Raw genomic sequence first — 22,963 nt, 5'->3', positions numbered from 1 at the left:
GGGAGGCCAAGATGGGTGGATTGCTTGAGGTTAGGAGTTCCAGACCAGCCTGGCCAACATGGTGAAACCTCGTCTCTACTAAAACTACAGACCAAGCTCAGTGGCTCATACCTGTAATCCCAGCAATTTGGGAGGTTGAGTCGGGTGGATCACTTGGAGCCAAGAGTTCGAGACCAGCCTGGCCAACATGGTAAAATCCTGTCTCTACTAAAAACACAAAAATCAGCCAGGCGCGGTGGTGCATGCCCGTAGTCCCAGCTACTGGGGAGGTTGAGGCACAAGAATCACTTGAACCAAGGAGACGGAGGTTGCAGTGAGCCAAGATCGTGCCACTGAACTCCAGTCTGGGTGACACAGCAAGACTCTGTCTCAAAAAATAATAATAAAATAAAAATAAAAGTAAAATAATTAGCCAGGCATGGTGGCACACTCCTATAATCTCAGCTACTCAGGAGGCTGAGGCGGGAGGATCACTTGAACCTGGGAGTCAAAGATTGCAGTGAGCTGGGATCGCATCACTGCACTCCAGCCTGGGTGATAGAGACTCCATCTCAAAAAAAAAAACAGAAGTGCAAAGGAGCAGCAAGGGATTGGGGTGTGTCAGGGAGCCCTAAGAGAAGATAGGGTTCAAGATTTTCTTTTTTTCTTTTTTTTTTTGAGACGGAGTCTTGCTCTGTCACTCAGACTAGAGTGCAATGGCGTGACTTTGGCTCACTGCAACCTCTGCCTGCCAGGTTCAAGCAATTCTCCTGCCTCAGCCTCCCGAGTAGCTGGGACTACAGGTGCGCAACACCATGCCTGGCTAATTTTTTTGTATTTTTAGTAGAGGCAGGGTTTCACCATGCTGGCCAGGCTGGTCTCGAACTCCTGACCTCGTGATCCACCTGCCTCGGCCTCCCAAAGTGTTGGGATTACAGGCGTGAGCCACTGCGCCCAGCCTAAGAATGTTTTTTTTAAATTAGAGAAGGGGGGGTCTCACTATGTTGCCCAGGCTGACTTTGAACTCCTGGGCTTAAGTGATCCTCCTGCCTCAGCTTCCCATAGTGATAGGATTACCAGCATGAGCCACAGCACCCAGCCAACCACCCCCTACCCTTTCTTTTTCTTTTTTTCTTTTTTTTTTTTTTTTTGAGACGGAGTCTTGCTCTGTTGCCCAGGATGGAGGGCAGTGGCACAATCTTGGCTCACTGCAACCTCTGTCTCCCAGGTTCAAGCAACTCTCCTGCCTCAGCCTCCCAAGTAGCTGGGACTACAGGCACCCACCACTATGTCTGGTTAGTTTTTGCATTTTTAGTAGAGACAGGGTTTCACCATGTTGGCCAGGCTGGTCTCAGACTCCTGACCTCACGTGATCAGCCCACCTTGGCCTCCCAAAGTGCTGGGATTACAGGCGTGAGCCACCTTTCCTGGCCTTATTTTATTTTGTTTTTAATAGAGATGGGGTCTTGCTCTTTTGGCCAGGCTGGTCTGGAACTCTTGGCCTCAAGGGATCCTCTCACCTCAGTTTCCCAAAGTGCTGAGATTACAGGTGAGAGCCAAGTCGCCCAGCCAGGGTTCAACTTCCTGGGTGACAGTAGAGATTGGGAGGGACCATGGAGACAGCCAAAGGGAGGCCCCATGTGGTCAAGGGGGTGAGCAGGTGGCATGCCTCTAGGACCCGCTGTGGGGAGCCCCAGCTGCATGGGCTGCCGGGGAGTGAGCTGCCACCACTGGGGGGTGCTGCAGGGGAAACCTGTCTGGACTACAGCCCCAGTTCCCTGTCCGTCTCCAGTGGCCTGTGGGGCTGCTCCCTCAGCAGATGTTGGTATTTCCCTGGCGCACTTGTTCCCACGTGGCCTGGTGGGCAGTGCCCAGGCAGGCCAAGGAGGCAGACAGCAGGAAGGGGAAGCCCCCCCTGGTTTCTATCTCACACCAGGGACCCGGCAGGGAAACCCCACAGGTCCTAAAAAGAAAGTGGCAGCAGTTGTTCTAGGGGAAGACCAAGAAACCCCATCCTCTCCCTGAAGATGGGAAATCCAGGGCGGGGCTGAGGGTGGGGCTGTGCTGGAAGGGAGATCTGTGGTCCATGCGGCCCAGCCCTGACCATGGCCTCTACAGAGCAGAAACACCAAGATTATTCTTGGGCCTGGCTGAGCGCTGATCCTGACCTCACTCAACCTGAGCCTGGCCACAGGCTGAGCCCCGATCCTGGTTATTGACTGAGCTCTCATCCCAGCCCAGGCCTGGACCCCCTACTGAGTCCCAGTCCCAGTCAGCACCTTGGCCAAAGACCAAGCTCTAGACCCAACCCTACAGGCCACAAGCAAAGCTCCAGGTCACCGATAGCTGTGACCCTAAACACAGACACAGCCAGGACATTGGCCCGGGACTAGGCCGTGAGTTCAGCTGTACACTGAGTCCCTGATCCTGATTATAGACTGAACTCAAATCCTATATCTGACTCTGGTTAAAGATGGAGACAGAGCCCTTGACCCTGGAAAAAGCCCTAACCCTGGTCCCAGATATGGCCTCGGACCTAATTTTATCCAGCCCTGATCCTAGTTACAAACTGAGCTCCAATCCCACCATCACACTGAGCCTCTGCCTGGCCCCAAGCAAGGGTGCATCCCAGCCACCCATTAAGCACTGACTCTCTTTGCGCCACCTCCCTCAGCCATCTGGTAAACCATAAGGGAGTCAGATGACTCAAAACCCCGAGTCCCCTCGGGTGGGCAATCCCCTTACCTGGCCATGCATCTTTGGAAGGACAGTAGGCCCTAGGATGGTGGTGGCAGAGCCAAGAATCAGGAGGGGATTTGGGACTCTGGGATCAACCAGTGAATAGGGCTGGATGGCTCACCCAAGCATGGGGCACTGAGGGCAGAGCTGGCCATGGGAGCTTAGCAGTGGGTCTGGAGCTTGGGTGTCCTGAAACTCCAGCTTCCCGTCACCCCCCATCATACCTCCCACCCCCTCCGGGAAGGGAAATTACATTTCCCCATTTTAGCAAGGGGTGGCGAGAGGGAAGAGTGAGTGAACACAAAGCTGAAAGTACAAGCAGGACGGAAAGTGAAACCGGGCACAGCCCCCAGTATAAGACCCCCCCTACCCAGGAGATGGCTGACCAAAGAGGCCGGGCCCCGCCATGGGCCAGACGGCAGGCAACCTTGGCTGGCGTGAGTTTGAAGACAGGGATGGGGGGCTTGGTTGAGTTTGGGCAGAGGATGGATGAGCTTGGCTGGTGCATGGGGTCGAGAGCTGAGAGCAGCAACTTGGCCAAGACTGAGGATTTGGCTGGCTGCTGGATGGGAAGGGAGGCTGGCGTGACTGGGTGGGGGCTTGGGGCAGTGGGGTGGTGTTTTGACCCAGGGCTGGGCAGAGGATGGGAAGGAAGCCTTGGCTAGCAGGAATGGGGAGGGTGGGACCAGCAATTTGACAAGGACCAGGTCTAGGCAGATAAATGAAGAGTTTGGAGTGAATAAGCAGAAGCCAAACAGCTTGGCTAAGACTGAGAATGAGGCTGGCTGAAGGAAGAACAGAACAAGTGCTGGCACAAGTGGGGCGCTGGGACCAAGATGTCAGCAGCCTCACTGGGTCAAAGGTCTTTAGTTTGACGTTAGAAGGAGGTCCAATCTGCGGCTGGTGGCTGCAGAACTCAGGGGCTAGAACCAAAGCAGTAGGCAGAGGAGAAGGTAACATGCTACATAGGGCAGGTAGGGACCAAAGGCTGGACGATGGAGACAGAACCTTCAAAGGCCAGAGCCAATGACCCAGGATCGGCTGCAAAGGGTAAGGAGGGGGTCTGGGGGCTCCAGAGCTCAGGTCGGAGATGGCACAGCTCACTTATGGTTGGGCTTGATCCACCAGGGCCTGGGGGCACCCACCCTGTCCCCAACATTGAGCTAGGAAGAACCCCACTCTGCCGTAAGTCTCCAGGATGTCAGAGGGTCCGAGTGGCCCCCAAGCCAGGGAGTCTGAATGCCAGAGATCTTAGGTTAGGCAATGCCCACCACATCTAGAAGTCCATGAGGGAGGCAGATGTCCCTAAAAGCTCCCCTTCACCTTTATCGGGACATTTCGAAGAGCAGAGCTCAGGGATTACAGATTGAGAGAGGACAGGGAAGAGGCAGGGAGAGTAGGGAGAGCAGGATGGACTTCGGGCCAGTTTTGGTTTGTGTTTCGAGGAGAATTGTGTAACTCTTGTGCTTGCTAGATTTCCTCTCCCTGAGGGGGAAATTGATGAATGCTACCCTCTTCCTAGAGCGCCCATCCGCTGCCCCTCTTTCCAGGAAAACACAGGTCAGGAAGCACACTCGGAATCAGCCATTCTGGGCTGGGCACAGTGGCTGATGTCTGTAATTCCAGCACTTTGGGAGGCCAAGGCAGGTGGATCACCTGAGGTCAGAAGTTGGAGACCAGTCTGGCCAACATGGCAAAACCCCTCTCTACTAAAAATAATAAAAATCAGCCCGGCGTGGTGGCGCATGGCTGTAATTCCAGCTACTCAGGAGGCTGAGGCAGGAGAATTGCTTGAACCCAGGAGATGAAGGTTGCAGTGAGCCAAGATCGCACCACTGCACTCCAGCCTAGGTGACAATGTGAGACTCTGTCTTACAAAAAAAAAAAAAAAAAAAAACCCCCCCCATGTGGATTCGCCCCAGGCAGGTTACCCTGCCAGGATCCACCTGCCGTGATGGAAACTGGACCAACCTGTCCTTTTGATTCCCTGGGATAGAGCCTCTGGCATTGCTAGCCCATCCCTGGGGACCTCATGGCCAGTTCAAGCCATTAGAGCCGCTTGACTGAGCCCAAAGAATCCTTGGCAGAACATGGTGTGCCCACTCCTGGGGCAGGTGGCTGCCTCCCTCTGCATTCTCTGGGGAAAACCCATGGGCCTTGCATTTGGAAAAATCTGGAATCCAGTCCTGGCTTCCCACCTTCTGGCTATTTGATCTTGGGCAAGTCAACCTCACTGAGCCTCATCTGCAAAATAGGGAGAACAATAGCACTGAGGCTGCCACATGTGGTTGTGCAGGTTGCTCACTGAAAAAAGCATTTGGCCAAGGGAGTTTATGGGGGTCAAAATCCAGCCTCTGTCCTGGCACAGTGACTCATGCCTGTGATCCCAGCAGTTTGGGAGGCTGAGGCGGGAGGATCTCTTGAGGCCAGGAGTTCAAGACCAGCCTGGGCAATGTAGTGAGACCCTGTCTCTACAAAAAATAGGAACAGTTAGGCACAGTGGTGTGTCCCTTTGGTCCCAGTTGCTCAGGAAGCTGAGATGAAAGGATCACTTGAGCCCAGGAGTTCAAGGCTGCAGTGAGCTGTGATCAAATCACTATACTCCAGCCTGGGTGATAGAACAACTCTGTTTCAAAAGAAAAAAAAAAAAAAACAGGATCAGGCTTCTGGTCTTTTTGCAAAAGTGGGCACTCCATACAGAGATGCCATATGGGGACCATGCTGGCTGCATCATGGGGTTTGGTTTTGTTTTGTTTTGGTTTGTTTTTTTGAGACGGAGTCTGGCTCTGTCGCCCAGGCTGGAGTGCAGTTGTGTTATATCAGCTCACTGTAGCCTCTGCTTCCCGGGTTCAAGCGATTCTCCTGCCTCAACCTCCTGAGTAGCTGGGATTACAGGCATGCACCACCACGCCTGACTAATTTTTGTATATTTAGTAGAGACAGGGTTTTGCCATGTTGGCCAGGCTGGTCTTGAACCCCTGGCCTCAGGTGATCCGCCCGCCTCGGCCTCCCAAATTGTTGGGATTACAGGCATGAGTCACCGCACCTGGCCTCCACTGTGGTTTTGAGGAGGCAGAGGAATGATGATGGTGACAGTGCCTGCACTATGCTCACAGCTAGCACAGGCTCAGAAAAGGCATGTTCCCTTCCTTCTCCCGAGTTCTCAAGCTGTCTCCCTGTCTCGCCCACCCTCTCCCCATCTCTCCAGGGCTCAGCCTGTTGCTGCTTCCCTTGCTCCTGGTTCAAGCTGGTGTCTGGGGATTCCCAAGGCCCCCAGGGAGGCCCCAGCTGAGCGTGCAGAAGCTGCAGAGGGAGTTCACGGTCAGCCTGCATCTCGCCAGGAAGCTGCTCTCCGAGGTTCGGGGCCAGGCCCACCGCTTTGTAAGTCCCCGCAATGCAGCTGGTGCTGGGGACAGGCAGACCCCCAATCCCTTCTGGCCCCCACTAACAGACCTTGCCCCCCAGGCGGAATCTCACCTGCCAGGAGTGAACCTGGACCTCCTGCCCCTGGGAGAGCAGCTCCCTGATGTTTCCCTGACCTTCCAGGCCTGGCGCCGCCTCTCTGTGAGTGAGGGCTGGTGGAGTGGGGCGGGAAGCTTGTGATAGACTTGTGATGAGACTGGATGGAGATTGAGCTGGAGATGCACTGGGGATAGAACCTGGATGATGTTGAATATGTCATTGGACATAAAGATGAAAGACAGGCACGGTGATTTACACCTATAAACCCAGCACTGTGAGAGGCCAAGGTGGAAGGACTGCATGAGGCCAGGAGTTCAAGACTAGCCTGGGCAACATAGAGAGACTTCGTCTCTACAAAAGAATTTAAGAGTTAGCCAGGTATGGTGGTACACACCTTTGGTCCCAGCTACTCAGGAGGCTGACATGGGAGGATTGCTTGGGCTCAGGAGTTGGAGGCTGCAGTGAGTTATAATCCTGGACTCCAGGATGGAGGACAGAGGGAGACCCTGTCTCAGAAAAATAAATAAACTGCCAGGCGTGGTGCTTCATGCCTGTAATCCCAGCACTTTGGGAGGCCGAGAAGGGCGGATCACCTGAGATCAGGAGTTCAAGACCAGCCTGACCAACATGGAGAAACCCTGTCTCTACTAAAAATACCAAATTAGCCGGGTATGGTGGTGTGTGCCTGAAATCCCAGCTACTCAGGAGGCTGAAGCAGGAGAATTGCTTGAACCCAGGAGGCAGAGGTTGCAGTGAGATGAGATCGCGCCACTGCACTCCAGCCTGGGCAACAGAGCAAGACTCCATCTCAAAACAAACAAACAAACAATAAAGATGAAGCCGGAATAAGGAAGTGGGGTTGGGAAGAGGTAAGAGTGGAGCTGGGCGTGGAACGCGGCAGGCATGGGACTGGCATGAGACTGGAGAGAGATCACAGCAGCATGGAGGGTGGGTGGAGGTGGCACTGGGGGTGAGAATGCGGATAGCTGGAGACGAGAAGTTGGAGATGAGGGTGAACATTAAGCAGGGGATGGAGAAGGGATGGGAGTTGCTGGTGGGGAATGGAATGGATGGGGTTGGGAATGAGGTTGGAGATGGGATGGAAAAATTGAAAGAGTGAGTCTGGGCACATGGAGGAAGGATGGAGTTGGGGTTAGGCATGGGAATGGGGCCGAAGATGGGATGGAAATGCATAGGCAGGAGGTATGATGGGGTGGTGAAGGAGAGAAGGGAACAGGGCTGCAGAAGGAGAGTGCTTCAGGGACTGAGAGGGGTGGGTTAGAGAAGATCATGGGCATGGGAGTGAAAGGGAGGCTGGAAAAGGAGATGGGGCAAACGTCCCAGACAGTGGAGATGGAAGGAATGGGGACGGAGCTGGGCTGAGGTGGGGAAGAGCTATGGGGATAGACCGGAGGCTGGAGTGTGGAATGGGAAGGAGACCCGGATAGGGAGGGGGTGGGTGTGACATGGCCATCCTTGGCCTGTGAGCCTTTCCTGACCATCTGCCTTCCCTTCAGGACCTGGAGCGTCTCTGCTTCCTCTCCACCACGCTTCAGCCCTTCCGTGCCCTGCTGGGAGGGCTGGGGACCCAGGGCCGCTGGACCAACACGGAGAGGATGCAGCTGTGGGCCATGAGGCTGGACCTCCGCGATCTGCAGCGGCACCTGCGCTTCCAGGTAAAGCCTGGCCACCCCAGACCACGTGGGAAAGAAGACTTGCTGGCTCATCCAGTGATCCCATGCTCTGAGTGTGTGTGAGTGTGACAGAGTGAGCATAACTGTGAGTGTGTGGGTCCACGAGTGTGAGAGTGTGAGTGTGACAGTGTGGGTCCAAGAGTGTGAGAGTGTGACTGGTAAGAGTGTGAGTGTGTGGGTGAGTGTGAGAGTGTGTGTGTGACTGTGAGAATGTGGGTGTGACAGTGAGTGTGTGTGGGTCTGTATGAGTGTGAGCATGACTGTGTGTGTGTGGGTCCGTGTGTGTGACTGTGAGAGTGTGTGTGGGTCTGTGAGTGTGAGAGTGTGTGGGTGTGACTGTGTGTGGGGGTCTGTATGAGTGTGAGCATGACTGTGAGTGTGTGGGTCCATGAGTGTGTGTGTGTCTGTGAGTGTAAGAGTGGGTGTGACTGTGTGTGGGTCTGTATGATGAGCATGACTGTGTGTGTGTGGGTCCATGAGTGTGAGTGTGTGGTCTGTGTGAGTGTATGTGACTGTGAGAAGTATATGGGGTGTGAGTGTGTGTTGGGTCTGTATGAATGTACCTGTGACTGGCGTATGTGTCCATTAGTGTGTGTGTGACTGTGTGTGTCGTGAGTGTGAGTGTGTGGGCGTGACTTGTGTTGTGTGGGTCCATGACTGTGAGTGTGTGGGTCTGTGGAGTGTGGCATGGTGTAGGACTGTGTGTGGGTCTGTATGAGTGTCAGCATGACTGTGGTGTGTGTGGGTCTGTAATGAGTGTGTTGTGTGTATGTGGGTCTGTATGTGAGTGGGTGTGATGAGTGTTGTGGAGTGTGTGGTTCGTGAAGTGTGAGAGTGTGTGGGTGTGACTGTGTGTGTGGGGGTCTGTATGAGTGTGAGCGTGACTGTGTGTGTGGGTCCATGAGTGTGAGAGTGTGTGTGTGAGTCTGTGTGAGCGTGACTGTGTGTGTGGGTCCATGAGTGTGAGAGTGTGTGTGTGAGTCTGTGAGTGTGTGAGTGTGTGGGTCTGTGAGTGTAAGAGTGTGTGTGTGGGTCTGTGAGTGTGAAAGTGTGTGGGTGTGACTGTGAGTGTGTGTGTGGGGGGTCTGTATGAGTGTGAGCATGACTGTGTGTGTGGGTCCATGAGTGTAAGAGTGTGTGAGTGTGTGGGTCTGTGAGTGTGAGAGTGTGTGTGTGGGTCTGTGAGTGTAAGAGTGTGTGAGTGTGTGGGTCTGTGAGTGTGAGAGTGTGTGAGTGTGTGGGTAGGTGTGTAAATGTGAGTGTTGTGTTAAAGTGAGGTGTGTGGGTGAGAGTTTGGGTATAGGTGTGTCAGTGTGTGAGGATGAGTGTGAGTGTGACTGTGTGGGTACGTGAATGAATTTTTTTTTTTCTGAGACTGAGTCTCACTCTGTCGCCCAGGCTGGAGTGCAGTGGCATGCTCAGCTCACTGTAACTTCTAACTCCCTGGTTCAAGCAATTCTCCTGCCTCAGCCTCCTAAGTGGCTAGGATTACAGGCATGCACCACCACGCCTGGCTAATTTTTTTGTATTTTTAGTTTTACCATGTTGGCCAGGCTGGTCTCGAACTCCTGACTTCGTGCTCTGCCCGCCTCGGCCTCCCAAAGTGCTGGGATTACAGGCGTGAGCCACTGTGCCCAGCCATGAATGTGTTTTGTTTGAATGTGACTGTATGGGAATGACTGTGACTGCGTTGTGAGAATGAGTATGTGTGTGAGTGTGTGCGTGTGTGTGCGCGGGCGCGTGCAGCCACACCAGGCCCTGGTGCCGCCCCTCAATCTTGGCATTCTCCTGGGGCTCCACCTTGAACAGGAGGCCACTGGGCTGTGAAGTCACTCGGGGTTTGTCCTGAGCGCCCAGCACAGCATCTGCCTCCTGTTTCCCTTCTCCCTGTGATTCTCTGATGTCACCCAGATCTTCCAGAACCTTTCAAAGGGAAATCAGAATTTTACACTTAATGAAATGAGAATAGAAAATGCAAGCAGCAGAGCCGGGCGTGGTGGCTCACGCCTGGAATCCCAGCACTTTGGGAGGCCAAGGCAGGTGGATTATTTGAGGTCAGGAGCTTAAGACCAGCCTGGCCAACAGGGTAAAACCCCATCTCTACTAAAAATACAAAAATTAGCCAGGCGTGGTGGTGGGCACCTGTAATCCCAATGACTCGGGAGGCTGAGGTAGGAAAGAATTGCTTAAACTGAGGAGACAGAGGTTGCAGTGAGCCGTGATCGCCCCACTGCATTCCAGCCTGGGCAACAGAGCGGGACTCCAAGAAAGGAAGACAGAGAGAGAGAGAGAGAGAGAGAGAGAAAGGAAGGGCAAGCAGCAGGAAATCTGAACTGTGTCACTCTCTGCCTGTTGCTGACCCAACCCAAGAGCAACCTTAACAGCAGAAACTTCCTGAACCCACCCCTCGGGGCAGTCCTTGGGGTGATCTAGCTCTGTGAGCATCCTCTTGCTCCTTGACTTCCATTTTCTCGAACTGAAAGATGAGGTGAGATGCGTTAGCGGGTGACATCATGGAAAATCAAGTAGGGAATGTCCGGGGAAATCATGACCTTGTGGTCACTGATGTCATTAGGAGCCGCTGGGCAAATATAGGGAATGAGGATTCGCTCAGGTTCTCGGCCTGGCCCCTCCCTAACCCATGGCCTCTCCTCACAGGTGCTAGCTGCAGGATTCCACCTCACGGAGGAGGAGGAGGAGGAGGAGGAAGAGGAGGAGGAGGAGGAGAGGAAGGGGCTGCTCCCAGGGGCACTGGGCAGTGCCTCACAGGGGCCGGCCCAGGTGTCCTGGCCCCAACTCCTCTCCACGTACCGCCTGCTGCACTCCTTGGAGCTCATCTTATCTCGGGCCGTGCGGGACTTGCTGCTGCTGTCCAAGGCCGGGCACTCAGTCTGGCCCTTGGGGTTCCCAACACTGGGCCCCCAGCCCTGATTGGGTGGCTTCTTAGCCCCCTGCCCCTCACCCTTTAGTACTTTAGGACTGGAGTCTTGGCATCAGGGCAGCCTCTGCATCATCAGCGTTGGACAAGGGAGGGCTCTTCCAGCCCCCTGCCCCAGGCCCTACCCAGTAATTGAAAGCCCCTCTGGTCCTTGCCAGCTATTTATTTCTTGGATATTTATTTATTTTTAGAGAGATGATGGTTTATTTATTGTTTCGGAGCCTGCTGGTCCTCCTCAGGCTGAGCCCCTGTGCTGGGTGCCCAATAAAGCACTCTCATCCACCCCTGGCCTCCGCTTATCTTCAGGGAAGGGCTGCTGACACCCAGAGGGCAGGGCAGCCTGGAACGGAGTCAGCAACCTCTAGCCATCCTGAACCCCTCTCTGCTCCTACATTTTTGGGGTCCCTGGCCCATCTTCCCCTACTATGTCCTGCTCAGCCAGGCAGTTGCCATAGTAAACAGTGGCATCCTGAGGCCGAGCTACCGTTTTGGAAGCTCAAGACAGCTCGTCTTTGATTCTGAGCAGTGCTCCTTAAGTCCTCCTAACCACCTTCCTTTGACCTGGATGCGACTCCAGAGGTTTGTGTTACCCCTGCTTAGTTCTGAGGGTCTTGGTGCAGGGAGTTGGGCTGGGAAGCGGAAGTCAGAGAGGGAGGCCTGTAAGGAGAATGGTCGTTGTTCCCTCTCAGTCTTCCTTGCAGTCTTTATTTTTTTATTTTGCTTTTAAAAGATGGGGGTCTTGCTATGTTGCCCAGGCTGGTCTCGAACTCCTGGTCTCAAGCGCTCCTCCCACCTTGGCCTCCCAAAGCTCTGGGGTGACAGGCATGAGCCCCCGTGCCCAGCCTCCGTGCAGTCCAGATAGCTGACTCAGGCTGGAGAGGAACCAGGGCAGGCACCCTGAGAAGTGGTCTCAGTGGAGTAGGTGGTACACCAGCCTGTGTTGGAGAATCAGACTCCTTAAGTCAAGGTCTTCCCAGACGTCTGGTTTTGCCTGCTCCATGAATGATACATCAAGACACTGGGGCCCAGAGGGTGGAGAGGATGTGTCCACGGTGGCAGAGGGAGCAGGGCTCAGCGGCGTCGGAGCAAGCCTTCTGGCCCCCACTCAGGGCCTGGCTCCCAGAGCGCCAGGTTTCAGTCACTGGGGCTTAGGCCGGCCCAGACGGGCTTGCAGCTCCTGCATCATGCCAGGGTGCATGAGGTCAAACCTGAAGGCGGAAGTCAGGCCCATGAGAACGGGTTCCCAGGTGCCCACGGTCTCTTCCCCACCCCAACCGAGTTGCCCTGTGCCTACCCATGTCCCAGGGGCCTTCTCCTGGCTGGCACCGGGGTCCCATCATGCCTCAGAGGGCTTGGCTCTGGGGGGTCCTCCGGCTGGAGGGGTCTCTGCTCAGGGGCCGATAGTTCCTCCTCAGGAGGATTGGGGGCTGGGGGCTCCTCCTGCTGCTCCAGGACTGGAGTCCGACGAAAAGAGGGCCGGGAGCGACGTTGTGAGGAGCTTCTCGAGAGGTGCACGCGGCTCCTTGGGACAGAGACATCTAGGAGGGACCCAGGGAGCGGGGCCTGCAGGAAAGGGAGCACAGAGGACCATGGGACCGGCTTCAGGATTCCACTCATTCCCCCCCAGCCCCCACTAAGAGCCCTCACCTCACTCCAGCTGCTGGCAGCACCTCCTCTGGCACTGCCTGTGGCCTCAGCTGTCTCGGCTTCCCCGACTGACCCTGGTGCAGCTTCTGTAGGGGTCTGGTGTGTTGGCCACTCCTCCTGGCCCCTGACGTCTTCCAGGCTTTCTGGCTCAGTCTCCTTGGCCTCTGCCCTCCAGCCCCCAGTCACCATGAGACCCTCTGCATCAAGGAGCCTTGGTGCCTCTCCCTCAGGGTGGTGGTCCCCACGCCGCCCCTCACTGTCTTCCCTCTGTTCTCTCTCCTGCCATCCGACAGCCTTTTCTTCCAACAGCATCCACTCTTCTAGAAGCCCTGCAGCCTCCACCATGGCTCCCATCCCATCTGCCCTCGCTGTCTGGGAGCCCACGCGATCCAGCCCACAGCTGTCCTCTGCACCTACAGATTCCTCTGCCTCTACCCGCCCTCCCCCAGGTCCTCCCTCCCTGGCCTCAAAAGCCTCTGCTTGGCCACCTCTGCCAGCCACCTCTTCCTCTGCTGAGCCCTCCAGGCCAAATTCCTGCCCACCTGCATGCTCTCCTGCTGCTGTCTCTTCCCTTTCTTTCAAGTCCCAGCCTTGCCCAAGCGCCCCTTCCAAAGCTTCACTAGCACCAGCAGCGCTGACGTCTGGGTCCACCTCACCCCCCATAACCTCAGCAGCTACAGTGCCAGTCTGTGCATCCTCAGGGTCCTGGAGGCCCACAGCCACCGCCTGCAGCCTCCAGCCTCTCCTGGGTGTTCTGTCAGCCTCCGCCTCCCCATCCTTGGTTTCTCTGGCATAGGCCTCTCCCAGTGACAGCCCAGGCCCTGCGTCTGTTCCCGTGCTTCCATCCAGATCCTGGTTCTCTGAGACAGATGCCTCTCCCTCCTCAATTCCACATCCCGTGTCCTGGGTTGTCAGCAGCCCCTCCCCGCCTGCTTCTGGGACTTCTGATAGTTCAGACTCTCGGTCTCCTTCAGCCTCAGCCACCGGGGTCTGGCCTCCCACAGCCTCCTCCTCCCACTGCTCGCCATCGGCCGCATCCTCCTGGGTATTTCCTCTCTCCATGTCCCTTCTCGTGCAGTTTTCCCATGCTCCTGGGAAGGCCTTGGAGGCCTCTGGCTTTACAGACTCCGTGTGCCTGGGACCTGCCTCCAGGCTCCTCTCCTGCTCCTCTTTGCTCCAGGCCAGAACTCCCTGGAGCTCCACCTCACCTGCCTCCCTTTCCTCGGGTTGCTTACTTGGGGCCTGGGCGCCTCCCATCTGCTCAGGTCCCTGGCCTTTGGTGACCCTGTGTGTGAGGCCACCCCATTCCACCCCCCGTGGGCCGCAGCTAGTCTGGGCTGCCTCGCTCTCCTCCCCTGTGAGCTCCTCCTTAGGCCTGGCCTCTGAAGTCACCTCCAAGTCGGCAGCGCCTTCAGCCTCTCCATCTGAGGGCAGCTCAGCCACTGGATCCCTGCCGCTCCCTCTCTCCTCCTGGGCCTCCTCTGCCTGTACCAGCTCCTCCAGCCTGGCCCGGTCAGCCCTGATCTCCAAGTCCCACCTCATCTCAGCCTCCTTCCCACACAGGTCCACCTGACCCTCAAGACTCTCCCCTGCCTCCTGGCCTCCCACAGCCTCCCTCCCTGCTGTCTGGCTCTCAGCAGCCTCTTCTGTTCTCTCAGTGCCCAAGACCTGGACCTGTTTGGGGAAAGGGCTCACCTCAGCCTCTCTCTCCTCATCCCCCTCCTCCTCTAGGACCCAGACTTTTCCAGTAGCCTCTAGGAGCCTTTCTCCTGGGACTGCTCCATATTCTGTCTGTCTGACTCCCGGGAGGTCAGCCTCCTCTTTGCCTGAGGTTGTCCAAGCCTCATCCCCTCCTGAGGCTGTCCCGGCCTCCTCCTCCCTGGCCGGGGCTGTCCCAGCCTCCTCCCTGCCTGAGGCTGTCTCGGCCTCCTCCTCACCTGAGATTGTCCTGGCTTCCTCCCCATCTAAAATTGTCCTGGCCTCTTCCCTGCCTGGGGTTGTTCTGGCCTCCTCTCTGCCTAAGATTCCCCAGTCCTCAGGCGCTGCCCCTGGGCCCCGCGTCCCCCATGCCCTAGTGCTTTCACAGGCCTTCTCTACCACCACCACCTCTTCTCCTTTCCCAGCCCCTTCGGCCCCAGGCTCCTCAGTTTCCCCTGCATCTGCCTTCCTGACCCCCTGCTCCGTCTCCCAGTTGTCCCCTGCCGCCTTTGGCCCGCCAGCACCAGCCTTCCCCTCTGGCTCTCTGTGCCAGGTCCACTCTGACTCCGCCCCTCTGGCCATCCCTGGCTCTCTTGCCCTGACCTCTTCCTCCTCCTCCTCCTGTTCCCAGATTCTCAGCCTCTCCTCTCTGTTCACTTCCTGCTCGTCGGGCTCCTGCCTCTCCTGGGCTTGGCCACTCCTCTCTTGGCAAGCCCCAGACCCTGCCTTGGATTTCTTTCTGGCCTCCAAGGGGGCACTTGGCTCCTGGCACCTGGCAGCCTTGGCTGTCTCACCAGCCCCACTGTCCTGCCTCTCTGCTTGGGACCCATGGGAGCTGCCATCTCCCGAGCCCCAGGTCTGTTCCACAGCTGAGCTCCCCGCTTCAGGTCTTCTGTCCTCTCCAGGCCCTCTCAGCCCTCCAGCCCCCTTGTTTTGGCTGCCTCTAAGGCCCTCCAGGGCCTCCTGGGCTTCCTCCTCTACAATCTTCCCCGTCCTTCCCACGGCCACCGCCCCCAGTTCTTCAGCCTCCTGTGCCTCCCGCTCTACAGTGGGGACTGCATCTCCCAAGAGGTAGGAGACAAAGGTGCCAAGGGAATCCTAGGAAAAAAGAGGGAGGAGAGAGGCATTAAGGGGAGTCCCAGTCCTTTCCCTGGGGGTCCTGGCTGGAGGAGCCCAGGTTAAGGAACAGGGTACTGAGATCTGAGAGAAGAGGATTTGCAGAAGGAGCCAGAAAGGGCATCGATTAGGGGTATGAGGACGCATGGGTGGAGGTGGGGCCTAAAATTCAGAAAGATTAGGCCAGGAGTCTGCCTGATCCTGAGAAAGCAATCTCTAGTCTGAGGAGATCAGAAGGAGGAGGGGAAAGGTGAGGCCCCAGGGGAGGTGCCCGGAGGTGAGGCCCCAGGGAATGGGGTGCAAGTCTCTGGCAGCTGTCTGCCCCTCTCACCAGTGCCCCCCTCAAGGCCTGGTGTAGCCCAGGGAGGTGTAGCCGGAGGAAGTCCATCCTGTCTGTCTGTGTCTGTGTGTCCAGAAAGCTGATAATGACCGTCCCCACCCAGCAAGACAAGCCAATCTTCCCGAGGACCGAAGGCACTTCCTCTTCCCCTGTGTCTCCCTGATGTGTCCCCACCCCAGGCCCTGCCCACGGCCCCTGATGCCCATAGCAGCCCCCACTGCAGCCCGGGAAATGGGTGTACATCACACAGGGGACTCAGGTGCACATTTGGAAATAAAGGGTAAGGGAGAGGCCAGAAAAGTCAAAGTGGGAGCAGGAGACTTTAGAACTGGGGAGGGGGAGAGTGAGGGGACATGTGGCAATAGCAGCTCAAGTGACTCAGGTCTTGTATGTGCACCTCAGCCATTTCCGTCTCCCCTACAAGCCACAGCCACTCTGCAAGAGGAAGCTGGGGTTTGTGGTTCCTATTTTGCCTGGAAAGAAAGAGTAGCAGTGAAGAGGGGGCTGGTGGGAGCTCTGACACATTTCAGTGTCATTAATGTTTCCGCCAGAGGCGGAAGGGGCTGGATTGGTGGCTCTAGGGTGCATCCCCTCATCTGTGATTAGCCTTGCAAAAGAGAACTTGGCTAAACTTTATATTGTGGCTATCTGTGTCTTCCTCCCACCTTCCTGTGACTTTCTTGATGGCAGATGCCATGTATGAAACGCTGCTGAATTTCTAGAGCCCTGCACGGTAGTAGGATTCCATTTTCCATCAGCTGAGTGACCTGGGAGGCACACTAGAGGGGGCACATTTCTTTTCTTTTCTTTTTTTCTTTTTTTTTTTTTTGTTTTTTGAGACAGTCTCACTCTGTCGCCCAGGCTGGAATATAGTGTCGAGATCTTGGCTCACTGCAACCTCCGCCTCCCTGGTTCAAGTGATTCTCCTGCCTCAGCCTCCCGAGTAGCTGGGATTACAAGTGCGTGCCACCATGCCCGGCTAATTTTTGGATCTTTAGTACAGACAGGGTTTTGCCATTTGGCCAGGCTGGTCTTGAACTCCTGACCTCAGGTGATCTGCCCACCTTGGCCTCCCAAAGTGCTGGGATGACGGATGTGAGCCACCACGCCCAGACCAGAGGGCACATTTCAAACAGCATTCTGAAGGCCTGGTGGTGAGAAAGAGCAGATGGAGGTGGCACAGCCCATAGCAGAGATGAGACCAAGGACAAGAAGAGAATGCAGGATGCCGCTTTCCACCTAGGGGAAGGTAAGAGTATGATTCCTTATTTGGAACTACATAAAGTGACCTTGCTCTACTTCTCTTCCCCATACCCTCCTTCTCCCCTCCCCAGCCCCACTTTCCTATTCCAATTAGGGCAATTGGATGAAATCACAGCATCGGAATCTTAGGCCTTAAAAACATTTAGTCTGGCCAGGTGCGGTGCCTCACGCCTGTAGTCCCAGCACTTTGGGAAGCCAAGGCAGGTGGATTGCTTGAGCTCAGGAGTTTGAGGCCAGCCTGGGCAACGTGGCAAAATCCCATCTCTACAAAAAATACAAAAATCAGCTGGGCATGGTGGTGTGCACCTGCTGTCTCAGCTACTCAGGAGGCTAAGGTGGGAGGATTGCCTGAGCCTGGGAGGTCAATGTTGCAGCAAACCAAGATCCTGCCGCTGCACTCCAGCCTAGGCAACAGAGCAAAACCCTGTCAAAAAGAAAGAAAGAAAGAAAGAAATCTGGTCTAAGCACCACCTTTGATGGAGGCAGGAATCCTGCAGCAGCCTGGAGCCAACCCAGTGGCCCTGTGGTGCTCTATTTCTTATCACCATACAGGTCTCTAAGGTCACCTTTAGGTATAACATTGTATGATCGTCAACAATTTTCCAATTTTTCACACACACACACATATATTTATATCTTCTTTTCTTTTTTACTTTTTCTTTTTTTGAGAGAGGCTCTCACTCTGTCGCCCAGGCTGGAGTGCAAGTGGCATGATCATAGCTCACTGTAGCTTCACCTCCTAGGCACAAGTGATCCTCCCACCTCAGCCTCCAAAGTACCTGTGACTACAGGCATGCGCCACCATGCCCGGCTAATTTTTGTTTTATATATATATATATTATACATATATATAGTTATATATGTATTTGTACCTTGGTTTTCTCATCTGTAACACCAGGGGTTGAACTGCTGTGACATTTTTTGGTTCTAGGATAATTTGGAAATAGGGATCTCTTAACATCTTGGATACTGTCAATAGATAATTAATGAAATCCCCTTAAATGGGTGTTATGTTTATTTAGGTCTCTAAAACAATTTGTAAAGTCAACAGATGGGGATAAGAATGACCTGAAGCTGGTCGTCTTTGTTCGAAACCAGAAACACTCCTGCCTCAAAAAAAAAAAAAAAACAAAACAAAAAAAGGGAGGAGTAAGCAGGTCCATATTTGTTTCTGGCACGTGAGTGAAGGAAAGGAACTGAAGCCTCCCACAGCCATAACTGGTCCTGGCAGGATACCGTCTCGGTCCTGAGCGCCACTGATCTAAGGTCATGGCTCCGCTTGCTGCTCCCACCCCCTCCAGTTTAAAACCTGCGGTTCCAGGGTTCTCCGGCCCCTCCCTTTCTCACGCTCCGAAGCCGAGAAGGCCCAAAGCGAAGATAGAGAGGACCCGGAAGTAGGGAAAACCTCTGAGCACGTGATGGGGGAACACGCGGGTGCTGTCACGTGATCCGACAGCCGGCCTCTGCATAGTGCAGAACGTTCTGCTGCTCTTAAAGGTACAGGCCGCAGGGTCCCTGCTGTAGACGGGGCGGGGGCAGAGTACGATGGGTGGGGCGTGGTGGGTCGTAGGGCGCTCGAGATGGAGCCCCCAGCTTCCTTGATGGATTGCGGGGCGCGAGTGCCCCAGACAAGCCGGAGCTGGGACCGGCAATCGGGCGTTGATCCTTGTCGCCTGTCGCAGACCGTCATCCCTCCCGTGGGAGCCCCCTTTGGACACTCTATGACCCTGGACCCTTGGGGGACCCGAACTTGATGCGATGGGAGGCTGTGCGGGCTCGCGGCGGCGCCTTTCGGATTCCGAGGGTGAGTAATCCGGCCCACCCTCTTGGAGCGACCACCTCTGGCTCGCAGCCCACCTGAGGGGAGTGAGAGCTGACTCCGCCCCGGGAGGACACGCTTGGGACCGTCGTGCGCCTGAGAGTGGGTGGGGGTCATGCCCTCTTCTCGCTCTCCCAGGTGAGGAGACCGTCCCGGAGCCACGGCTCCCTCTGTTGGACCATCAGGGCGCGCATTGGAAGAACGCGGTGGGCTTCTGGTGAGTGGCCTGAGAGTTCAGCAAGTGACAATGGCGTGGGAAGAAGGAAGTGACAGGAGGAAAGGAGGAAGAAAGAGTTAAGCTGCGCAAAGGAGCTGAACCCACAAATATTTACCGAATCCACTGGTTTGCCCGGGGGCAGCATGTAAAATTTCCAAACTTCACTCCTTATCACCTTCCGGATTTCGCCAGATCCTCATAGCATCTGTAGGATTATTTACATTTTTCCTCCAACCAATTCAGCCTTAAAGTTTTTTAATGCACATATTTTTTAAAAGAAAACTTTAAATCACGACTCCACATGGAAAACCAGCATTTTCCTAATGAACGTTTAAATAAATGCATCACTACTAAAACTTTTATTTTTTTTATTTATTTTATCTTATTCTTTTTCTTTCTGAGACAGGGTCTTGCTCTGTTGCCCAGGTTGGAATGCAGTGATGCAATCACAGCTGACTGTAGCCTGGAACTCCTGGGCTCAAGTGATCCTCCCACCTCAGCCTCCAGGTAGCTGTGACTACAGGCGTGCACCACCGCACCTGGCTAATTTTTTAATTTTTTTATAGAGATGGGGTCTCACTATGGGACCTGGGCTGATCTCAAACTCGTAGCCTCAAGTGATCCTCCTACCTCAACCTTCCAAAGTGCTGAGATTGCAAGCATGAGCCACCATGCTGGGCCTGAACCTTTTTTTAATTTGATTTTATTTTTGAGACATAGTCTCACTCTGTCACCGAGGCTAGAGAGCAGGGGCACGATCTCGGCTCACAAAAACCTCCACCTCCCAGGTTCAAGCGATTCTCCTGTCTCAGCCCCCTGAATAGCTGGGATTACAGGCACGCATCACCAGACACAGCTGATTTTTTGTATTTTTAGTAGAGAGAGGATTTCACCATGCTGGTCAGGCTGGTGTGGAACTCCTGACCTTAGGTGATCCGCTTGCCTCCACCTCCCACAGTGCTGGGATTACAGGCGTGAGCCACCGTGCCCCGCACTGAAACTTTTTAAAAGGTCATCCATATACCTTCTAAAATCATTCAAATACCAAGCCTCCGGAAATACTTCTAGCATTAACCTAAACATTGAGGACTTGGATCCTCCACCCACTTCTGGATTGGGTTGGAAGTGGCTTCCCATGTACTGTTAGGAAGAGTCACTTAACCTCTCTGACCCTGGTTCCTCTACAGTCAAATGGGAAGAGTAGTATTGTAGTTCTACTTCAAAGTCTTGTGAAAAGGCCCCTAATGAAATCTCTGGCACCAGACCCAGATTCCCTCCCATCACTGAGTGCAAATCTGGGAGATGAGGGTAAACAAACAAAACCCTTCCTGAATCCTAAAGGCCTTTGGTCTTACCTTGTTTTGATCCGTATAGCATTCTGCTGGGGGAATAGTCAGGAGATGAATTTGTATCCCTATTTTGCACATGAGTAGACTGAGACTACTAAACAGCAGACTTGGGGCTTGAACACAGTCCTTTTGGTTTCGAGCCCCAGGATTTTTTTTTTTTTTTTTTTTTTGAGACAGAGTCTCAAAAAAGCAGGATCTTGGCTTACTTACTGCAACCTCCGCCTCCCAATTCAGGCAATTCTTGTGCCTCACCCTCCGAAGTAGCTGGGATTACAGGCATGAGCCACCACGCCCAACTGATTTTTGTATTTCCAGTAGAGACGGGATTTTGTCATGTTGGCCAGGATGGTCTCGAACTCCTGGCCTCAAGTGATCTACTCGCCTCAGCCTCCCAAAGTGCTGGGATTACAGGTGTGAGCCACCGCGCCCGGCTTCCCCAGGATTTTATTTTATTTTATTTTTTTTTACTGTACTGCAGTGCATCAGAGGATGAGAAGTGCCCCAGGAACTGAGTCACAGTGGGAGCTCAGAGGAGAGAGTGGTCATGGAGATCTTCTAGGAGAGGCCTGGGAGGCTGGAAGTGAATCCAACTCTGTGATCCCAAAGCCCCTATTTCTTCCTTTTTTTTTTCTTTTCTTTTCTTTTTTTTTTTTTTTGAGATGGAGTCTCGCTCTTGAACCCAGACTGCAGTGCAATGGCGCAATCTCGGCTCACCGCAAGCTCTGCCTTTCGGGTTCAAGTGGTTCTCCTGCCGCAGCCTCCCGAGTAGCTAGGATTACAGGCATGTGCCACTTCTCCCAGCTAATTTCGTATTTTTTAGTAGAGATGGGATTTCTCCATGTTGGTCAGGCTGGTCTCGAACTCCCAACCTCAGGTGATCCTCCTACCTTGGTCCCTCAAAGTGCTGGCCAAGGTAGCCCCACCGCACCCGGCCTCTTCCTTTTTATTTTTTATTTTTGTAACAGGGTCTTGCTCTGTCACCCAGGCTGGAGTGCAGTGGCATGATCACAGTTCACTGCAGCCTCTAACTCCTGGACTCAAGCAATCCTCCCACCTCAGCCGCCCAAGTAGCTGGGACTACAGTTCAAGCCACCACACCTGGCTAATTTTTTAATTTTTTGTAGAGACGGGGGTCTCACTATCTTGCCCAAGCACCAAAGCCTGTATTTCTGACCCCAACACTGAATGAAGATGGGATCTGGTGATAGAGGGAAAAAAAAAGAGGGAGCTGATTGAAGGGCACAGGTAAGGGGAGGTTTGGCACAAAGGCTACAGATGGCTGCAGAATCAGGAGGGAGCTGAGACCTTTCCTCCTTCCAGGCTGCTGGGCCTTTGCAACAACTTCTCTTATGTGGTGATGCTGAGTGCTGCCCATGACATCCTTAGCCACGAGAGGACATCGGGAAACCAGAGCCATGTAAGTGACTCTCTACCACCACCACCATGGTTAGTCCCTGTGGGAAGATGAGGGCATGGGACAGAGGCCCCCTTGAAAAACTCATGGAATGGGGTGGCCAAGGGATGGCACAAGGAGGGGTAAAGTTTCCAGTCTCTAGCTGGGCACAGTGGCTCACACCCATAATCCCAGCAGTTTGGGAGGCTGAGGCAGGCAGATCACTTGAAGTCGGGAGTTCAAGACCAACCTGGCCAACATGGTGAAACTCCAACTCTACTAAAAATACAAAAACTAGCTGGGTGTGGTGGCACACACCTATAGTCTGAGCTACTCAAGAGGCTGAGGCAGAAGAATTGCTTGAAGCCAGGAGGCAGAGGTTGCAATGAGCCAAGATCACACCACTGCACTCTAACTTGGGCAACAGAGTGAGACTCCATCTCAAAAAAAAAGAAAGCTCTTGAATGTGTTATCTAAACAAAGTCCATTTACGGGGCCATCTGTGGCCTGTGGTCTAGTAGGGTGAGACTCATATGGAAACCCCTCTTCATTGTGCATGCAGAGACGCTGAGGTCCTGAGAGGTCAGTCACTGCTGACCCAAAGCCATCCTTCAACTGAAGGCAGAGCTGGGATGGGAGCTGGCTCTGTGTGTCTATCCTTCTGCTTCCAGGGTGAAAGACATTGTTTTCTTCCATCAGGTGGACCCAGGCCCAGCGCCCATCCCCCACAACAGTTCATCACGATTTGACTGCAACTCTGTCTCTACGGCTGTGCGTACTAATCTCACCTGGTCCTCTCCTGACCCAGGGCCCCTGGGTCTAGAGACCCCACTCCCAGCCCTTCACTACCCAGCTGGGCCTGTCATGATTAAAACAGTTGAGACCTGGGCTGGGCGCATTGGCTCACACCTGTAATCCCAGCACTTTGGGAGACCAAGGTGGGAGGATCACCTGAGCCTAGGAGTTTGAGACCAGCCTGGGCAGTATAGTGAGACCCCATCTTAAGGGAAAAGAGAAAAAAAGGGTATATGTAATAATCGAGACCTTAATATAATTTCTGAGGCTGAGGTGGGCAGATCACTTGAGGCCAGGAGTTCAAGATCAGCCTGGCCAACATGGTGAAACCCTATCTGTACTAAAAATACAAAAATTAGCCAGATGTGGTGGTGCACACCTGTAATCCCAGCTACTTGGGAGGCTGAGGCAGGAGAGTCACTTGAACCCAGGAGGTGGAGGTTGTAGTGAGCCGAGATCGAGTCACTACACTCCAGCCTGGGTGGCAGAGTAAGACTCCGTCTCAAAAAAAAAA

The 22,963-nt window shown here is 54.3% G+C and overlaps 3 protein-coding genes across 7 annotated transcripts in view; 2 read left to right on the top strand and 1 right to left on the bottom strand.

Annotated features, from left to right (window-relative positions):
- Positions 1 to 1,493: 1,493 nt before the first annotated feature.
- IL27 (interleukin 27) lies at positions 1,494 to 11,094 on the top strand. 3 transcript variants are annotated; one of them, XM_017864395.1, is made up of 5 exons: positions 1,494 to 3,155; positions 5,927 to 6,099; positions 6,184 to 6,282; positions 7,698 to 7,856; positions 10,533 to 11,094. In XM_017864395.1, exons 1-5 carry the CDS (start codon positions 3,125 to 3,127, stop codon positions 10,803 to 10,805), a joined length of 735 nt encoding a protein of 244 aa, XP_017719884.1. In that variant the 5' UTR covers positions 1,494 to 3,124; the 3' UTR covers positions 10,806 to 11,094. The 3 variants fall into 3 exon arrangements, with proteins under 3 accessions (XP_017719884.1, XP_017719883.1, XP_017719882.1); XM_017864394.1 differs by having other exon boundaries at positions 1,494 to 3,768; XM_017864393.1 differs by lacking the exon at positions 1,494 to 3,155 and having other exon boundaries at positions 5,734 to 6,099.
- Positions 11,095 to 11,484: 390 nt separating this feature from the next.
- Positions 11,485 to 16,465, bottom strand: APOBR (apolipoprotein B receptor). Its single transcript, XM_017864389.1, has 4 exons — positions 15,605 to 16,465; positions 12,460 to 15,255; positions 12,107 to 12,375; positions 11,485 to 12,020 (listed from the first exon to the last, which is right to left on the bottom strand). The coding sequence occupies exons 1-4, from the start codon at positions 15,854 to 15,856 to the stop codon at positions 11,951 to 11,953; spliced, it is 3,387 nt and encodes a 1,128-aa protein (XP_017719878.1). The 5' UTR covers positions 15,857 to 16,465; the 3' UTR covers positions 11,485 to 11,950.
- The window catches only part of CLN3 (CLN3 lysosomal/endosomal transmembrane protein, battenin), an 18,412-nt gene continuing 10,611 nt past the window's right edge, over positions 15,163 to 22,963 (top strand). The window contains exons 1-7 of one of the 3 annotated variants that reach the window (XM_017864392.1): positions 15,163 to 15,228; positions 16,475 to 16,862; positions 18,198 to 18,373; positions 18,559 to 18,680; positions 18,834 to 18,912; positions 21,582 to 21,678; positions 22,354 to 22,425. In XM_017864392.1, the coding sequence (XP_017719881.1) occupies positions 21,635 to 21,678; positions 22,354 to 22,425 (116 nt within the window). In that variant the 5' untranslated portion in view covers positions 15,163 to 15,228; positions 16,475 to 16,862; positions 18,198 to 18,373; ... (1 more) ...; positions 18,834 to 18,912; positions 21,582 to 21,634. Of the gene's footprint in view, positions 15,229 to 16,474; positions 16,863 to 18,197; positions 18,374 to 18,558; positions 18,681 to 18,833; positions 18,913 to 21,581; positions 21,679 to 22,353; positions 22,426 to 22,963 lie in introns of those variants that run through there. The other 2 variants (XM_017864390.1, XM_017864391.1) reach the window with 2 other exon arrangements.

Source organism: Rhinopithecus bieti, unplaced genomic scaffold (assembly GCF_001698545.2).
Source record: "Rhinopithecus bieti isolate Rb0 unplaced genomic scaffold, ASM169854v2 scaffold_76167, whole genome shotgun sequence".
Lineage (NCBI taxonomy): Eukaryota > Metazoa > Chordata > Mammalia > Primates > Cercopithecidae > Rhinopithecus > Rhinopithecus bieti.
The sequence above is the reverse complement of the archived record's forward strand: the minus strand, read 5'-3'. Positions and strand labels throughout refer to the sequence as shown.